This window comes from Labrus bergylta, chromosome 8 (assembly GCF_963930695.1).
Source record: "Labrus bergylta chromosome 8, fLabBer1.1, whole genome shotgun sequence".
NCBI classification, from domain to species: domain Eukaryota; kingdom Metazoa; phylum Chordata; class Actinopteri; order Labriformes; family Labridae; genus Labrus; species Labrus bergylta.
Window position 1 is genome coordinate 17,224,646 of NC_089202.1, and position 17,712 is coordinate 17,242,357.

Sequence of the window (17,712 nt, forward strand, 5' to 3'; positions counted from 1 at the left end):
CCAAAAAAAAATGATATGCAGATATTTATATGCAATAAAATAAATAACAACGTTGTCTTGACTGTGATTGCAGTTGCTGCTGTGACGGTGTCATTTCCTGCAAAGGACCGTCTATCTATCTATCCATCTAAATTAAAAAGCTTCCAAAATGTCTTTATTTTATTTAAATACTTCAATCTTCATATCTGTCTTTTTTTAGAACAATAAAAAGATCTGCATTCATGTACACAATTCTTCAGACTGTATATAAAAACTCAGGAGACTGCAAACTTTTACGGTCTTTATTTACAATACATAAAAGGACATTGACTATAAATGGGGTGGGCTTCAGTAAAGACAAACGAAGGGGAAGTCTTTAAACACACAACAGTATCAACTTTTTTCCCTGCTCTACAAAGCAAAAAAAAAAAAAAAAAGGCAACATCATTCTAAGTTGAATATCTGTAAAGTTTAACTCCATCACGATGCTGAATAACATGAATCTAGAGTTCACATTCCACATATCATGTACGATGACATCTATAGCCCAAAGACAGAAAACAAGAGATGATTATTCAGCTAAACGTTGCACTCAGTGCTGTAATCCAAAAATATAATAAACTATTTCACTTGGCGAGATATCTCTATCTAGCACCAAGCACTTTATGTTGTGGGCACTGTCTGCTGTTGAGGTCAGTCATGCATCCCTCTGACGTTACACAAACAACCTGAGAATAGGGAGTCTTCCTGGAGACAGTTGTGGCAGGTTTAAGCAATAGTTCGGTAATTACATAAAATACAAACAAGCTGTGTTCCATCGTTTTAGTGTAGTCCACTATTAACCATCAATACATTGTTTCATTCCCTGCAGAAACAACTGTCCGATATTAGGTCGATGATGTTATCTAAGCCTGAATGAACACGGGCGAAAGAGAGTGTGAGAGCTATTTACTCGTCGAGGCCCTCGTCCTCTTCGTCTTCCTGCTGCTTGGCGTCCACCTCGGCGGTATCTGAGAACTCGTGCAGGAGGACGTACTCGCGGCTGCTGAAGCCAAACTTGATCACGTCCTTTTCTTTGAGCTCGTAATAACGCTGGGATTCGATGCGCTGGTTATTCAGGTAGGTGCCGTTGCCCGAGCCCAGGTCAATGATGTAAGGCCGTACCCTGCGTCCAGAGGTGCCATCTGCTCGTGTGAACTCCACCAGTCTGCGGACAACCGAGAGAGAAAGGTAGAGATTTACTCGAAAAGAAATCTTCCAGGTTTTTACGCGACAGACTAAAGATGACACATTTCAAGACGTAAGACTGTTTTACTTACCTGTACTGGAATACTGCATGTTGCTTTGAGCAGGATGGGTGGTCAATGGGGATATCAGCGATTTTTCTCTGCCTCCCCAACAAATAGGCACTCTGTCTGTGAATGTACATCACAGGAAGGGGTTCGTCATTCTTGAAAGGGTACAGTCGCCATCTGCGTTTGGGAATGCGCGCCTCGGGTGGCTCGTTGTACTTGATCACCACCCCCCGGAATGTGTTTGTATCTTCTGTGAGCGCCCCGGACAGCCCGAAGTTGGGCTTCTCCACCTCAGCAGGAGCGGGATTGGAGTCGTCGTCTCCTTCCTCTGACCTTCCGAAATCTTCCTCTTGGTTTTCCTCGCGGCGCTGGCGGTTTTCCCTGCGCCGCTGGTTGTTCTGCTGTCGCTCAGCTTGTTGGGCGGCAAATGCGCCTCGGCCTCTGTGTCTGTCTCCGCTGCGGTCCCTGTCCCTCTCTCCGCTGCGGTCTCTGTCCCCGCTGCGGCCTCTGTCCCTGTCTCCGCTGCGGCCTCTGTCCCTGTCTCCGCTGCGGCCTCTGTCTCCGCTGTGGTCTCTGTCCGGCTCTGTGTTCTGCGGTCTGTCTGATTCCCACCTGCTCCGTCTCTCTTCTGGTGGGTTGTTTCTTCTCCTCCTCTCGTCACCACTCGCCCGAGACTCCTCCCGTTCCTGTGGGATATTTAGAAAAAAAAAAGAAGGTTCAATTTAAATTATTAATCAAGGAGAAACTTTGCATAGTTGTGGTTTTGTACAGAAGAGTCACCATTTCAGGGGTTATATTGTCAGACGGATATGATTGAAAAGCAGCCATTACGGTATCTGCACTTTACACTGATGAGTCTATAGATATGCTTGTACTGTCATGAGTCTCTTATAACATGGATGTAAGTTTACTGCAAGTGATAGCTACAACATCCTTATTATGACACATGGGAGTGCTTTATTTTATTATTTTAATGAAGATATACAACTCATTCATTTTTCCTACTTTCATCCTTCTGTCTTTTAAATTCCGTTTTTTTTGTTGTTGTTGTATTTTATCATCTTGACTAAAGGCTATTCTGTCTGAACTGTTCTTGTCTTGCTTTTGTTTGCACCCATCCACTTTGTAAACTCTATTCACAGTGTGTCCCTTTAAAATGATAAAATCTATAATTGAATTGTTATTATTATTAAACATTATGAAAACACATCTCAAGAAAGCAGCAGATGTAAACCCTTTTGGTAACTGTGTTATCTGTTTAAACTATAACCACATTTTGGATGCCTAAAACTGTATTTGATGAGAAGTTTAGCTTTTCTTTCTTGTAGTAGCTGAAACTGCTCAGTCTTGAAAACGTGTTATGTATTATATTTAGACGCACCCGTTTTACTTTGACATCAGCACCGCGGGGAGGACTTCGACTCCTCCTGTTTCTGGGCGACCTGCTGCCTCTTCTACCTGGAGAAGTGTCTCTTCTACCTGGAGAGCGGTCTCTCGTTCTTACAGGTGACCTACAGAAAGAAGAACACAGAAATAGACTGTTTACAAGACATTCAACAGATCCTACACACAGCCACGTTTTTTTTTTTTTTTAAACTATCACGACTAATACGCGATGTTTATGATGGCACACTTATCTTTTCCGTTCAGGTAAACAACGAGAATAAGTGGGACAAATCGTAAGATGATGGTATTAAATCGAAATGACCTGCTATTTCGTCTCCTCGGTGGACTCGAGTGGCCAGCGGATCTGGATCGAGAGCGGCGCGATGTCTGTGGCCTTTCCGGGCTCAGTTTCTCCTGCTTAATCTTCACTTTGGACTCCCGCTCGGGAGATTCCCTCCTCCTGTGTCGCTTTTCTTTGGTCATCATAAAGTGTATAAACTAATACAGTCGCGTTGAGAGCGAACTTACATCTGCGTCCTTACAAAACAACAAAGAGAAACTCAAAAACACGTCGCGACAATAAACTTTGTCTGTTGCGCAAACTACGAGCTTCCGCTTCCGGCGGTTCACTCAGAAATGATCTCGGCTGGATTACTGTAAATCGTTCCGTGTGTTCCTTCTCGGTTACTTGAGAACAATTTTTTTTTTTTTTTAACAAACGTTTAAGAATATTATATAATAATAATAAAAAAGAGAACATTCGTATTGCCATTAGCTGTCGTCTTTTGTAGTGCTTTGAAAAAAAAAATAAAAAAAATAAATTATACCAAAAAATAAACGATGCAACATAATACTCGAAAAATGAGCTGACAAGCATTCATGTGTGGCGCATTGACAAAAAAGATACAAAACCACTTACTAAATATTAATCTAACCACTGATTCCAGACGGTCAAACTGAAGAGGGACACTAGGACGGTGTTGCTATGACAACACAAACAGTGCGCAAGAACGGCGTCCTTTGAAACAGCAGCGATATCCCTGTAGCTGAATCACAGACCAACCAGGAGTTTCTGCTTTTATTTTGTTCAAACTATCAGATTGAAAAAGATGATTCCACCAGCCGAATCTCTCCTCAAATACGACAATCCAGTTTTGATCAGCAAAAGCACTGACAGAAAATCACTAAAGGTAAGTTTAGTAACGCCAGCCGAGTTTTAGTCGACGTTTAAGTGGTCAAAGTTAGGCATGATGGCGTACAGATATTCCTGCTATAAAGGCTGTTTCTATGTTGTTGTTTTTTTTACCAACATCTTTCAATCCCCAAAGCTTTTTAAAGTTATTAAATGATGATGAATATACTGTATCATGTATTTCAGATAGGCAAAGAAAGTTGGTTCATTGTGTAACATGACATACTTTTCACAACAGGGGCGCCCTTTAAAAGTGGGTCCACAGCAGGTGAGGGGACAGTCTACCCCTGTTCCACCACCTCCAAAATCAAAACCCACCTCTACTGACACCACCAAGCAGGAAGATGAGGAGATCCTAACCGCCATCCTTCCACCCAGGTACAGTTGCATCCATCTACAGTGTGTCATTCATTAAATTCAATCCACTCAGTTTATCTAAACTTCTGTTATTGCAGGGAATGGACTGACGGAACCCAGACGTGGGTGCAGCAAGTGTCCAGTGCACCTTGTACAAGAACAGATGTTATTCACCTGGAGGAGCTGCTGGACACAAAGCTGCAACAAAGGCAGGCCAGACAGACAGGAATCTGCCCTGTCCGCAGGGAGCTCTATTCTCAGTGCTTTGGTGAGAAGGAGGCTCTGATATTTGTGATCACTGAGGCTATTGTGTCGACAAGTATTGAGGAATTTGAACCAGATTTTTGTGTACACATGGCTTAAATTTCATTGCCATACAGCTTTCTTCTGAAGCATTTTGTATACCACTGAAGGCACATTTTACTCCTCAAATATGTTACTGTTGCATTTACTCATTTTCTGTTTCTTTAAGATGAGCTCATCAGACAGGTGACCATCAACTGTGCTGAGAGTGGCCTGCTGCTCTTGCGGGTCAGAGATGAGATTCAAATGACTATTGCTGCCTACCAGACTCTGTATGAAAGCAGTGTGGCCTTCGGTATGAGGAAAGCCCTTCAGTCAGAGCAGGGAAAGGTTGACATGGAGAAAAAAGTAAGGACATTCACTTTTTTGTTGTGTTTAGCAACAATAGATGGCATACAAATGTGTAATGTTTGCCAATATTGGCATCCATCGATAGTATAGAGAATATACAGTATTTGCCACAGAAGCTGAAGGCATAACTATCGAATGCTATTCGGTTTAGTATCCAGCAGAGGGCAGCATTCCTCTAAAATAATGTTTGGTCTTAACATCGTTGATCCTGCATTTGAATAAACTTCAAATACCTAGATTACTGATCTTGACGATGAGAAACTGGAGCTGAAGAAGCAACTGAACGAACTCAAGTCTCAATGTGATGCCATTGAAAAACGAGAAACTGAAAGGCGACAGATTGAAGAGAAGAAGCACGTGGAACAGATCCAGTTGCTCAAGAGAACCAACCTGCAGCTCAAGGTGCCGTTTCAAGGCTTCATACCACAGAAATATATCTTCCCCCTGCACTTGTTCCTGTCGTGGATGTGGTTATGATGTTAATATTCTTTGTTTTGCTCTTTAGACCCAACTGGAAGGGATCATCACACCAAAGAAGTAACACCACCATCAATAACAGAGTGGCCATTTGACTGCACACAATGTGACATTTGTCTTGTTCCTAAATATCTATCAAAGTAAATTCCACACTGTAATCAGAAAGAGTTTCATTTATTCCAACAGCATGACATGACAAGTACAGCTCATGTACTGTACACATCTCTTGAACATCAAGAGAGCATCACACGTGTTTATGATGAATGAAAAGTCATTCAAACACAGTTCTTGGTTGAAGGGGAGAAAAAGTTGAGAAGGCAGTTTTTGTTCCGAGAGGGACACGCGGTCAGGATAAGGCATCAAGTGGCTACTTGATAAAACCCTTTATACACACCTGTTATAAGTCCACCGTCTTTCAACTCCTTGATTCCATTAATATGTCCTTTTTTGGGCTAATTTAAATAGAAGAATCATTACATGTTGCCTTTAAAGACTTCTCTCTAGTGCTTCGATCTTTTAGCCTTGTGACCCTCTGTGGATGAAGCCGGGGCCTTTCTGTTCTTGTTCTTGTTTTTCACGTTGTGCGTTTCGTAATAGCGCACACCAACTTTCTTTGCTTTCTTTGCACGGTCCATCGCTCTTCTCTGTTAAGACAGATAAAGCAGAAACAGAAAAATTATTCCGTTAAAAAATGTAATCAGTGTTTCATTCTTATTATTTTTTTTAAACCTATTACATCAGTTAGATGAATAGACATTTATCTTGTCCAGGCAGAGTGATCTGTTTGACGTCAGAGAGAGCAAACACTGCATACCTGTTTGGATGTCAGTCTGCGCGCCTGGGTGGACTGCTCGTCATCCCCGGCTCTCCCCTTCTTCTGGTTCGCAGCTGAAGTCAAACAGAAGATTAACAGATCTGATGTCAAGTGGCTGGTTGACTTTAAAATCAACTTGACCTGGTTGTATAACTCCTGGTTAAACTCTGGGAAATGCACCATCATAACAGTGAGTTGGCATGCGTGGGTTTTTGTTAACGTAGTTCTGAGAAATGGTGCAATATTTTTTGAGAATAAATGATTTGACATTCAGCACCATACAAGGTCTTGACAAACATGTTGACTACCTTTCATCTGTGCTTGTTTAGCTGCTGCCGCTTGTTTAGTCTTCATGTCTGTGAACACTTTGTCAGAGAGTGCCTTAGGTATCCTGTGTGATGAAAAAAAAGAAAGCAATTCATTACTCAAGAAAACATTTCAAACCGGTTGGGATCTGAAGAAAGGATCAGCAATTTAATTAGGATTTTTTTTTCTCACTTTGGGCTGCATGTATGGGCTGAATTTCAACAAGAGGACATGCAGATTAAAGCTCCTGTGAGGAACTTTGGTTTGGTTTGATTGTGGCGCCCCCTGTGGACAAATCGATACCTCTCTTTTCTTTGCTGATTTTGTTCTTAACATTTTAAGGAATTTTTCTTAGCACAAAACCTCATCCTGCACCCATTTCAAAGGCAAGAGTATACCTTAGAGAATAATTTCAGTGGAAAATGTTTTGAAAAATGGCTGTTTTAACAGTTCACTGTTTATCACATTGTTTGACACCTACCCTCATGGAGCAGCCCCAAAAAACACATAAATAGTTAATCTTTACACTGATGGTCTCATTTTTTTAAATCTCAGAGAGGCCTCTTTCCTCACCAGCTTGAACTTCCTCACAGGAGCTTAAAAAAAACAAGGAACGTTGGGGTCTCTAATCAGGAAGTTAGAAGTGACGACTGCTTGTCCTCCAGGAGGTTAAAGGATTGCTAGCAACAACCTCCTAAAAAAAAAAAAAAAAAATCTATCTGTCTCACAAATGTGTGCTACTTTACTGGATAAGACATATTCAAACAATGCATAACACATAATGTTAAAGTTAGGTTAGGATGGGAGCAGACGGACCGGATTTCAGAGAAGCGTTTGGATTTGGCCCGGTCCAGGAACTGCTTGTACTTGGCGATCTTCGCATCTAACTCGCGAACCACCGCACGTGGATTCTTGTTGCCGTCTGCCTTTCCAGTCGGAGTCGTTGAAGGCTCTGGGACCTCAGTCTCACCATCGGCTGGCTTAACTTCGGTCTCGTCTTCGTCTTCCCCGTCCTCTTCTTCACCGTCCTCCTCGCCATCCGAACCGGAGTAATCAGCCATGTCCAGGTCGGGCATCTCCACGGGAACCAAGTCTTCCTCGCTGAACTCGGGTGCCACGTTGATCTTTCCAAAGTTCTGTCGAACGTTAGACAGAATCTTCTGGACTTGCTCTTTCTCTTTCTGCTGCCGCTGCTGCTGTTTCTTGTGTTCCTCCGAGGTGGCATCAGGATTGTCGAGCTGCTCCTCCTGGACATTCTCAACCATGTCTGAGGGTCCTTCGACTGCCAACACCTCCTTGTCCTGGAAACATTGCAGTTACAAAAAAAATTAAGTTGACACAGAGGGCACAGGTTAGCATAGCAAGAAACATCATTAAATGGAACTGCACAGGTGGAAAAGTCCGACAAACTCATACCTCTTGATCTCCTTCAGGTCCAGGGGGCTTCACAAAGAAGGGGATACGTCCCCTCTGCCAATCATTCAGCACCATTTTGGAGACAGTGGAGAGATCTGGCTCCCCGCCCTGTCAGAACAAAGAATACATTGCTCAGGCTTGGTATTTAAAATGAGTTGTTCATGTTGTTTATGACTGACAGCTTTCCAAAACAAAGCACATAATGGGCGAGGCAGATGCACCAGATGTTTTACTTTTAAGACACTGTCCTGTACTTTAGAAAACGGACAAACAAAATACCTTGCTTTACTGAGAATATTACTCGTACTGATTATGAAATGCAAAGTATGTCCATTTTTTCAACAAGAAAATAAAAACAAGGACATCCAGACCTTCAGGAGTTTCCCAGAACGAAATGCTAGCTTCTCAAGAAAGTCTTCAGCGTTGTTCCAAGTAGGGATGCGGTAGGTTTTCTGAATGTATTCAGGCTTGGCCCGCTCCAGTACGGCCCCGATGTGCTCCTCTGGGCACTTGATCTTCTCCACTTGAACCTTTGAGAGGAAGGTGAAGACAGGGGCGTGCATTTAAAAAACAAAATATGAGCCTGCAACCTTTCAGTTACGGAGACTGCATGGCCTACATGCTAAACCTTGGATCTTGGAAAAAGGACCAAGAGGATTAGAATCCGAGCTGATCACGGCATTTTTTAAAACAGTCTGGTGTTAGCTATAGCAATACTTTCATCATTCTGCTGGAGATACTCAAGCCGTCAAAAATGCCACATTAACAGTCGGTGGATTATCCTGAATTACTTCTGCTGTTTTTCAGGGCTGTGGAGGATGAACTTTGATTCACCTCCAGTGTATGGCACTGGAGTTAACAGAGGTATGCAAAGCTGAAATCTTGATAAAAACTTGAAAATAATGAACGATACGTACCACTCCTTTCAATACGATATCAGATTCACTGTCTTCTGAAGGGTAGACGACACCCGGACAGTCGATGAGGAAGATTCGCCTCATCAGAGTGATGTACTGCCACACCTTTGAGCCCAAGGAAGAAAATCAATGTTGGCTGTGCGGTCGAATCATTTCAGTTTGATGACAAAGTCAGCTTAATATTAAGAAAATAGTTTTGTGGTAGAGCAAAGTCAAGACTTCAACTCTTTATTCTCTCTTCTCCCCTTGATGCTACAAACAACTTTTAACCCCCATGATTGCTTCATCAGGGAAACACATCATATGTAACATTTCACATGAAAATAACAAACGTGAATTCTTACTAAAGGAAGTAACCATGGTCACGATTGTTCCTCAGCGAGTAAGTCTGTTTGGCTTTCCTACAGTTGAGTACTTGGTAACAATCACAGAATAGGCAAGTAGGAAGTGCTGACAACAGGCCCTGAAGATTCAGATTGATAGGTGCGTAAGAAACTCTCCCCTCTGCTGCGGTCGAAGTTCACAGCTTTTGTGATGCATGAAAGAACAAAAGTATTTCCCCTTGACCCTGCTTTGGATATTCAGGGTTTTCGGACATGTTTCCAAATACAATAAACAGCCAGAGAGAGTGAGATCCAATTAAAGATAAAAATGAATTTTTTCCTCTATCAGTTATACAGTTTAGGGCGCAAACACAATAGGCAAAGCACGATCACATCACTCTACTAATGTCCCTTCTTTGCTTCTCAATCTGTATGTAAGTTTGTTTACGTTCTTTATTCAAAGTCTGCACAGTCTTCGGAGAAACTGACAACCAAACAGTATTCAATCTTTCAGATTTCAGAGTGGACTTCTATTTCTCTGTGTGGGATGTTGCATATCAAAAAGGTTTACATTGAGTCTGCATTGTTGAGAAGGAGCTAAGACTTTACCTTTGTTTCTCCTGCAAGGGGGGCTACATTGCAGACCTTCTTCGACCGCAGCGTGTTGATGACCGAACTCTTTCCTACGTTAGGATAGCCAATGAATCCCACACTTATCTGTTTCTTGTCTGTGTGGAGCTGTGAAGGGAAAGAAATGACAGTCAGAGAGTGTTGTGTTTCCTGAACGACGGCCTCATCCTGTCCTCACGTCACAGGAGTAACTTCAGATCAGGCTCTGTTTCCCTTACCAATAAAAAAAAAGGGAACCAGTCCAAAACTTCAGTGTAGTTTGTTCAAAACACATAAAGGATATCTTTAAAAGGGATCTTTATATGTGGCCAAGATGATCATGAAGATGTAAACCTTTAAAAGAAATAAATACAACTGTCTTTTATTTCATGTCCCCTGATGGGCGGCTTTAGAGAAGGTTTGTTTTTGCCTCGTTATATTCAGACTTCTTGGTGAAAGTGGTCCAACAGAGAAATTCTTTACAAGGAAACACAAAGTTTAGTGACTCTCTCATAAAAGCCTCTTTGAATAGAAATATTAACTCTAACGAGAACGTTACATTTAAAATGTATCTGGATCTTTAATGCTCCAGCTTTCACAAAACATGCTACATTACCCGGCTACTAAGCAGCCCTGTGTGTTCAGGTCTGGTGGTAGAGAGAGATGAACCATTTCAACAAAAGTTACAAGTTTATTAGAGCAGAATGAGTATTGAGGAACTCTTCATTTGTAATCAAATATCTGAAGGGACGCTTTTAGGCTGAAGCCATTGATTCTAAATTTGGGTTTATTATGAAGGATTTCATTTTAACATTAATATAGCCACTCTGTTTTACAGCTATTGACAGAAATGTGTCACTCACAGAGACAGTTACAGTTTTGACCTCAGACGGTACAAAACAACAAACGGAACAAACCTAACAGGTTTAAAAAGCTGATCCTACCTTTCCAAACTGCCGGAGCAGCTGGATGAGGGAGCCCTTTCCAAACGAGTTGGTGAGGCTGGCATGGAAAGCCAGCGTGGGGTACTCGTGTGACAAAACAGCGACCCACCGTTTCTGGTTCAAAATTGAGCGGAAACAAAAAGACACACACACACGAAGTTCAATACCAAAAGAAGCCACACAGTCACATTTGATGAATGTGTTGTAAATGTCATACCGTGACCCAGGTGGGAATGAGATCACACTTGTTAAGAACAAAGATGAGATGTTTCCAAGGTTTCTCCTTCTTCATATATGCCTCTATGCTCTTGGAGCGTGTTCCCATGGGGTCCCGAGCATCCAGCACTTGGATGATGACATCCGATGAGTCGATTACCTACAAATATGAAACAGTCAGGTATGTACCGTAAGGACCCTGTAACACTTCAATGTACCAACCAATTTTCCTTCAATGAACTCTAAGGAGAGGAGAACAGAAAGGGTACCTTGTAAAGTTCTCCCCAAATCCTCTTGGACTGACCCTTTTTGAAGATTTCCTCACGGGCCTCCTCCCTGTTTGACAATGGAATTACAATGGATTAGAAAGCGACTTCTTTTAACCTTTAAATATGAAAAGTGAGAGACCTCGCCTCTGGCCAGTCAGAGTAGCCAGTAGGCTCGATCCATTATAGAATCTGAAGGTCTTACCGGACCCCTGTGTCCTCAGTCACCAGGTCTTTGTCTTTGTCTGCACTGTAGGTCTCAGCTGAGGCCTCGGCCTGTTCTAGGAGGTCCTTTACGTCCCCCACCACCAGACTGGGCCTCTTCCTCTGAGCCTTGGGCCCAAATGTGGTCTCAAAACCCTCTGTGTCTAAAATGTGGACCTTAGAGTTCTAAAAGTAGAGAGACAAAAGGAAAAGGATGAGATATACACCTCTATCTGTATGTTTTTAAAAAACAACAATAAAACTGTTGAGAATAGTTTTGTTGTGAAAGATAAGGAACGGTGATATCTAGAAAAGTTTCATTCAGATTTGATAGAATTTTGTGATTTCTTAAATAAAACTGCTTCTTGGTACATGTTCAAACAACACCGGGTGTATATTAAGATAAGAAGTAGATGTAGGATTCTTCCTCAATGTGAAGGAAAATGGGTTAGAAAATATATTTTCAACTAAACATAGGACTTTACACACTGAGTCCGATGCGTTTATTTTCCTATTAATTGTGAAAAATTTGCAGTATGAGACAAAATGTACTCATACTCATCACGCAGAGTGATCAAGCAATGAAGTTGATTTTGTGGTTCAACGTGGTCAGTCCACATGAGCGAGGAAACCTGTCACCTGTTAATCAAAGCAATAAATCTCTATAGATCGAACATAGATCTAAGAAAGATATTGACAGATATATTGGTATCGGATCTTTTGTCACCCCAATATCGATTTCAGGATTGGCCCCAAAAATCCCATTTCGGTCGGGCCCTACATGTAACAAACATGAAGTCAAGTTTTGGCCTTGACGACAGCCATGCACAGACATGTTGTATTAATATTGGGGAAAGAAAATGTACCCACTGAAAGTTGCCCTTCAAGTAGCTGAAACATTTTTCATTTAAATAACATCGACCACAGTGAAGGTTTAGAGTGTCCTTCAGGTTAATGTTCAGGTATACTGCAGAAGTGATTCATGATTATAGACAGAGATATCGTACCAAGGCTCAGGCTCACCCTGAAGCAACAACATCCACACATTATTGCCACATATCAAAAACAAAACATGTTGGCTGCACATCTTGTTATTTATTGTTATGTTTTAAAGTGGTTGCCACTGATGTCGACCAAAGGCTGAGAATTTGTTGCCAACTTTACATAAGTTACAAGTGGTGACCTGGAAACTATTAGTGTTTAACAGATAAAAGTTTGTTTGACCAATCCTAATACACTCCTCTGCTACAGTCCTTCCAGGGGCCTCAAACACTATCACAGAACTAATCCAAACAGTAAACAGAACACCAAAATATGTAACAAAGACGCCAATAAAGCAGCCAATAAGTCTGTGCCAGGGTGTATTAAATGTTCCAGCGCAGTTGAATCACAAACCATATCTGTATTAGGACACCACCACGAGATGAGCGAGGACTGAAGTTTACAAGGTTGGTCGGAAACAACGCTGTTCAAGGCTTCAGGTTGCCAAGATTGTCTACAGAGCTCCCTGAATTTTTGAAAAAGCACGACCAGGACTTTACCAAAAAGGTATTAAACCTCAGGTTTAATTCAAGGACTCGCTGGAAAAACAAAAACAATCAACTGCCAGACATTAAGACGGAGTGGCATCTGTTTAAACCGGCTTATCAAAAACATCAGGGTCATGAAAGAGCTATAAGCCCATATGTAAAGGATGGAGGAAAAAATAATGTTCTGCATGAGAATGATGAGAATGTATGCTACACTGACATGTCAATATACTTTGAATAGTAACATCTGTAACGAAACATAACTATTAAAGGAGCAGTATGTAACCCTGACACCTAGTGTTTAAAAGTTTACTGCAGTCCAAATTCAAAACATTGGAGGGAGCTGTCTCCCTCCGTCTCCTCCCTCCTAGAGTCGATGTTCAAGCAGGTTGCCATGTCGCTGACACTGAAGCTTCAGTGTTTAGCCAGCTCTGTATCGGTCTTGAAACATTTCTGTGTTCTAATCTCGCTCCATCTTTCAAAATCATTCCCAATATTTACCCTCGCTTGACCACGTTTCTGCTCGTGGAGCTTATTAGAAAACGCAGAGGCTATCTGAACCAGTTCCTGCCCGTTTCCATCGCTGCAACACGTGAAATTTGCCTGGCAAACCAAAGGAAGTCCACAACGGCTGTGTGGGGGTGCCTTAAAACCGCTTACCTCCACTGGTCAAAACATAAACAGACCATTCAGGACCAGAATCTAAACCTAGAAGGAGGACATAATGACAGACAAACCAGCACTCCAACATAGAATGTTTTTTTAATGTCTGATGATAAATTAAGGTTCATGATTTAATTTAGTAGACAGCTTACATATTGGTCCCTTAAAAAGAGAAATCTCTTTCTTTAGTTATTTCAAAATTCAAAAAAGCTCTCAAATTCATGCAGGAAAACGGTAGGCAAAAAGACTGAAACATGTCCAATGAAATATTTGAAGGGAACAAGAAGAACTGGATCGTATTTGAATCTGCGTTGGTTATGAGGTGGAGAATTCAAAGTCTGGCAGAGTGCAGCTCTTGATGCCAAGCGTGGAGCCAGCACACTCAGGGTCACAGTGGGCCAAAGTGAGAATTGAATGAGGATTAAAGTGAAGCCTCATGCTCCCCTCACCTCATAAAATCCAAAGCACCAGACTACTGAGTTAAAAAGGGGGCATGATTCTTCTTCTGCACTGATTAATAAAAACATCATAGTTTTACGTGCCTAATATACCTTCAATAAAATTCATTAAAAAAAGGTGTAGAGTTCAAACAAACAACACCCAAGCACACGTTCGGGAGAGACTAGAGCCTTTATACAGACAGAAGGCCTAAAAATAGAGATCATTTTACAGCAGAGTAAACCTGTCATACTCACATGGGCTTTGACTCTGTCGTGCAACAGGGACATGGGAAGTTTGCTCTGTCTCATCACAACACGATATGGATCCTTCTGTACTGCTCCCATCTCCTCTTGGAACTTTTGGAGGGACGACTGCTTGATCACACGGGTATTTGCTGAAATACAGATGAAATATGAAGATGCAAAGTTAGATTTTTCATGTTCCAATTACTAGGGGTGCAGGGACAGAAAATCTCACGCATCATATCGCGGATTTATGTCACGTATCTGACTATGTTTTGTGCGATGCGTGCGACTACGCAATTTCACTCTCTGTCCTAACAAGCATGTGGTGCGAACAGGTTGATCCTAATGTTTCTATGTTCATTTCTGTCAACATGGACCAGGGACAAAGAACAAGGGAGATCAACGATGTGCTGGAAGTGTCTGACAGGCAAATTTGATTTTCCTTTCACTTTTCTCGCTCAGAGATGGCTAGTCGGTTCACAAAGTGGAGATGGAGCTGCATTAAAAACATCCATATCCATGATTTTAGTGTTGCTCTTTGATTGTGTTAACACAGGGGGCCAAACTTCAGCTCACAGATGCAACTCCATATCTGACGCTCACGTGCTGCAAGGACACGCTATAAGGCCAAACAGAATCACAATAGATCTCATAAATTCCAAAAGGCCTGATGTATCTCTTTCTCAATTCCTTCACTATACTGTATACACAATGATACAACTCAAATCACAACAAGCTGTCAAATAAACCTCAACCCCAAACATTGAGTTGTTCAGCAAGAAAAATCCATGTTTTCAGTGTTGTCTATCTCATCTCCAACCTTATACACGTTTATCTGTAATCCATGAAGACACAAGTTTATCTGAAATAATCTGCACGGCCACTCTCTAAAAGATGATGTTTTTTTATATAAAGTGTATTAGTAATATGACATTTAGTAATATGGTCTACTAAAAAAACACACAGATCAAATACAACATTTTTTTTTTTTTTTTAAAGTCAAAGTCAACTTTATTGTCAATTTCAAAATATGCCAGACATACAGTGGAATCGAAATTGCGTTTGTCTCCGTCCCGCGGTGCAATACAACCAAAAAAAGGCAAAATAAGATAAGGTAAAATAGATAAAATAAAATGAGGTAAAAATAAGATAAATAATATTTACAGTAATAAATTCTAATTCACTTTGACAGCAACCACAAGGCTGCTACAAAAAAATAAAATAAAATAAAATAAAAAAGGACAAGGAAGTGCACTTACCAAACCACTTGATATTGGGTTCAACTCTGGCCACTGTCCCTGGAGCCACTGTGGACTGAAACTGTAAAGGTCTGATGACTTGTCCACGGTTGTTACTGAAAGCAGAAACGCAGAAGTTATTGATGTATGTTATTGACACTCAAAAAAAAAAAAAAAAAAAAATCTGGCATACAATGACTCGAAAGTTCAATGCAAAAAGTGTAACATCAATTACCATCTCTGCTTTTGTCTGTACATATTCAGACGCTTGATTGTGGATCGGTCCCTCATGTTGCTCCCACCTGCACCTTTTGCTCGGTCTGTGGATCAAATTGACAGTTTTCCACATGAATTATCATTTTAAAAATCAGAATGCATTCATTTTAAGAGACAATACTCTTAACTAATTCACTAAACACAGACCCTTCCCTTAGAGCTGACAACTGTCATATTTGAAATGCCTTTTTCTCCACGTACACACCCCAACTACATGTTAGTGTAAAAGTCACACTCCATACTTTTTTGTATTCTACACATTGCCCACTACATTTTACAGACACTGACTAGTTAAATTCATAAAATAAGACAACCCTTAATTGCCTTTTCAGAGAATAAGCAGCACTTAGCATTAGCTGTAAACAAACGTGAATGCTAACGGGGATTAGCTCACCAGGGTTGCTGCTGGACGTTGAGGTGTTTATCGAGCTCTTCCCCTTAAAACGTGGCTTCACCATTTTGAAAGCTTAGTCGGCAAAGCCTTCCGCGGATAAGAAAAAATGACACGGCGGTGTCTTAAATCTGAAGTTTAGTCGCTGGTTCTCCCCTTCAGCTCTGAACTGTGTACCGCACACGTGTTGTTGCGGCGAAGAAGGAAGGACGTCATCAAGAGAGCGACGAGGACCAATCAGAGGAGCGAGCGCCATCTGACCTGAGGTCGACGTTATGTGGAAATAATTCAACTGTATCAACGATAGTGTGGGTTTTAAGAAGTTTGGGCGTTTGCATGACAATATAACTTCTACGTCATGTTGATTTTAAAATTAAAGTAATGAATACTAAACGTATCAAAAGGGATGAACGTGTAAAAAAAAATGTTCCGCTAATAGATGTGCAAAAGTGCTTTCATAAAAACAAAGTGAGTCAGGCTGCTGTCACATCGAAATTATGATACAAAATGATGAAGACTGAATTCAAACTAGATCTGATGTTTGTAGAAATGTTGCTATGTTCTGTCCCCCCCAGAAGAGGGTGCAACACAGTTTCTATTAAGAGTAATGTCATGTGCTCACAGCCTATCAGAATCACGATATATGAGGCTAATTGTAGCCCTTCTGTGTGGTGACCTGATTGACAACTGTCTGCAATGATTATTTGGCAATAATTAAGGTCATAGGTGGCTTCATTAGACTTCATTAGAGGAAAGTGGCCTGGGGTATGAATAGATGTTTTTAGGCCAAAAGGAGGAGTAAGCTTGGTCAATCTTATTGTTCATATGGCTGTTAAATTATAGTTTACTGATATTGTCTCACAAACATACATTTCTAAATCATGATACAAGGCCTTTCCTTACATCTAAAGAAGTACAATTTACAGGTAGGAAAAGAATGAAAAACATTGTATTATATTTGTTCTTCAAGCACAAAGGGTGTGGCCCTAAATGGTGGCCAAAGTACTCCTGAAAGGTAGTTGAAACAAATCAATCAATTGGAATTATTGAACAGGCACAGGTGATTACTCTGTTTAAAGGATCAAAGCTTCAAGCTTCAAGTTTTTCAAAACCAAAAAATAGTGACAGGAGAAAAAGTTTTGAACTCATAACTGATGCAGGTCTTCAGAGGGCCGGTATGAAAGGCAGAGTTTGTCTGGTTGTGATGATGATGCTGCCCTCACAGTGTGTACGGTATGTAACACAAGTGTGGCTCAGGACCAAGGTAGGCAAGTTCATCTACTCCAGTCTTGAGAGGCGCCATCCAGTTTTTCAGTTTATACAGCAGGGAGACCGAGGAATGTTCTCTGTTCATTTTCATACAAATGAAATTGGAACTGACTCCATCAGCAATCAACTGCAATAAATTATTTTTTAGATCAGAAAGTGGGACCCCCCCCCCCCCTCCTTCAAACTGAAATCAAAGCAGAAGAAAGCCTAACAAAAGGAAAAAAAAAAGATGTTTGGATTTAATGTAAATATTTCATTTGATTTAAATCTACATTTCACTATAGAAATCTGTCTTACAAAGTATA

The 17,712-nt window shown here is 41.1% G+C and overlaps 3 protein-coding genes across 4 annotated transcripts; 1 reads left to right on the forward strand and 2 right to left on the reverse strand.

Moving 5' to 3' along the window:
• Positions 1 to 267: 267 nt before the first annotated feature.
• Positions 268 to 3,284, reverse strand: snip1 (Smad nuclear interacting protein). 2 transcript variants are annotated; one of them, XM_065957885.1, is made up of 5 exons: positions 2,983 to 3,284; positions 2,656 to 2,785; positions 1,804 to 1,960; positions 1,299 to 1,761; positions 268 to 1,186 (listed from the first exon to the last, which is right to left on the reverse strand). In XM_065957885.1, exons 1-5 carry the CDS (start codon positions 3,144 to 3,146, stop codon positions 928 to 930), a joined length of 1,173 nt encoding a protein of 390 aa, XP_065813957.1. In that variant the 5' UTR covers positions 3,147 to 3,284; the 3' UTR covers positions 268 to 927. The 2 variants fall into 2 exon arrangements, with proteins under 2 accessions (XP_065813957.1, XP_020489156.2); XM_020633500.3 differs by having other exon boundaries at positions 1,299 to 1,960.
• Positions 3,285 to 3,415: 131 nt separating this feature from the next.
• Positions 3,416 to 5,505, forward strand: dnali1 (dynein, axonemal, light intermediate chain 1). Its single transcript, XM_020633565.3, has 6 exons — positions 3,416 to 3,850; positions 4,091 to 4,230; positions 4,308 to 4,477; positions 4,682 to 4,860; positions 5,101 to 5,265; positions 5,369 to 5,505. The coding sequence occupies exons 1-6, from the start codon at positions 3,770 to 3,772 to the stop codon at positions 5,402 to 5,404; spliced, it is 771 nt and encodes a 256-aa protein (XP_020489221.2). The 5' UTR covers positions 3,416 to 3,769; the 3' UTR covers positions 5,405 to 5,505.
• On the reverse strand, positions 5,499 to 16,348 carry gnl2 (G protein nucleolar 2). Its single transcript, XM_020633497.3, has 16 exons — positions 16,142 to 16,348; positions 15,707 to 15,791; positions 15,493 to 15,587; positions 14,243 to 14,382; positions 11,357 to 11,541; positions 11,155 to 11,221; positions 10,887 to 11,045; positions 10,670 to 10,783; positions 9,726 to 9,854; positions 8,794 to 8,898; positions 8,248 to 8,406; positions 7,877 to 7,984; positions 7,277 to 7,761; positions 6,463 to 6,545; positions 6,155 to 6,228; positions 5,499 to 5,984 (listed from the first exon to the last, which is right to left on the reverse strand). The coding sequence occupies exons 1-16, from the start codon at positions 16,203 to 16,205 to the stop codon at positions 5,841 to 5,843; spliced, it is 2,196 nt and encodes a 731-aa protein (XP_020489153.2). The 5' UTR covers positions 16,206 to 16,348; the 3' UTR covers positions 5,499 to 5,840.
• Positions 16,349 to 17,712: the final 1,364 nt, after the last annotated feature.

Coding starts and splice junctions, on each gene's coding strand:
- snip1 (XM_020633500.3), bottom strand. CDS start 3,146: ATGATGACCAAAGAAAAGCGACACAGGAGGAGGGAATCTCCCGAGCGG. Junction 1,961..2,655: donor CTGATGTCAAAGTAAAACGG/GTGCGTCTAAAT, acceptor AATATCCCACAG/GAACGGGAGGAGTCTCGGGC. Junction 1,187..1,298: donor CATGCAGTATTCCAGTACAG/GTAAGTAAAACA, acceptor GGTTGTCCGCAG/ACTGGTGGAGTTCACACGAG.
- dnali1 (XM_020633565.3), top strand. CDS start 3,770: ATGATTCCACCAGCCGAATCTCTCCTCAAATACGACAATCCAGTTTTG. Junction 4,478..4,681: donor GCTCTATTCTCAGTGCTTTG/GTGAGAAGGAGG, acceptor TGTTTCTTTAAG/ATGAGCTCATCAGACAGGTG. Junction 4,861..5,100: donor AGGTTGACATGGAGAAAAAA/GTAAGGACATTC, acceptor TCAAATACCTAG/ATTACTGATCTTGACGATGA.
- gnl2 (XM_020633497.3), bottom strand. CDS start 16,205: ATGGTGAAGCCACGTTTTAAGGGGAAGAGCTCGATAAACACCTCAACG. Junction 8,407..8,793: donor ATATCGTATTGAAAGGAGTG/GTACGTATCGTT, acceptor TTCCTCTCAAAG/GTTCAAGTGGAGAAGATCAA. Junction 7,762..7,876: donor GACCTGAAGGAGATCAAGAG/GTATGAGTTTGT, acceptor CAATGTTTCCAG/GACAAGGAGGTGTTGGCAGT.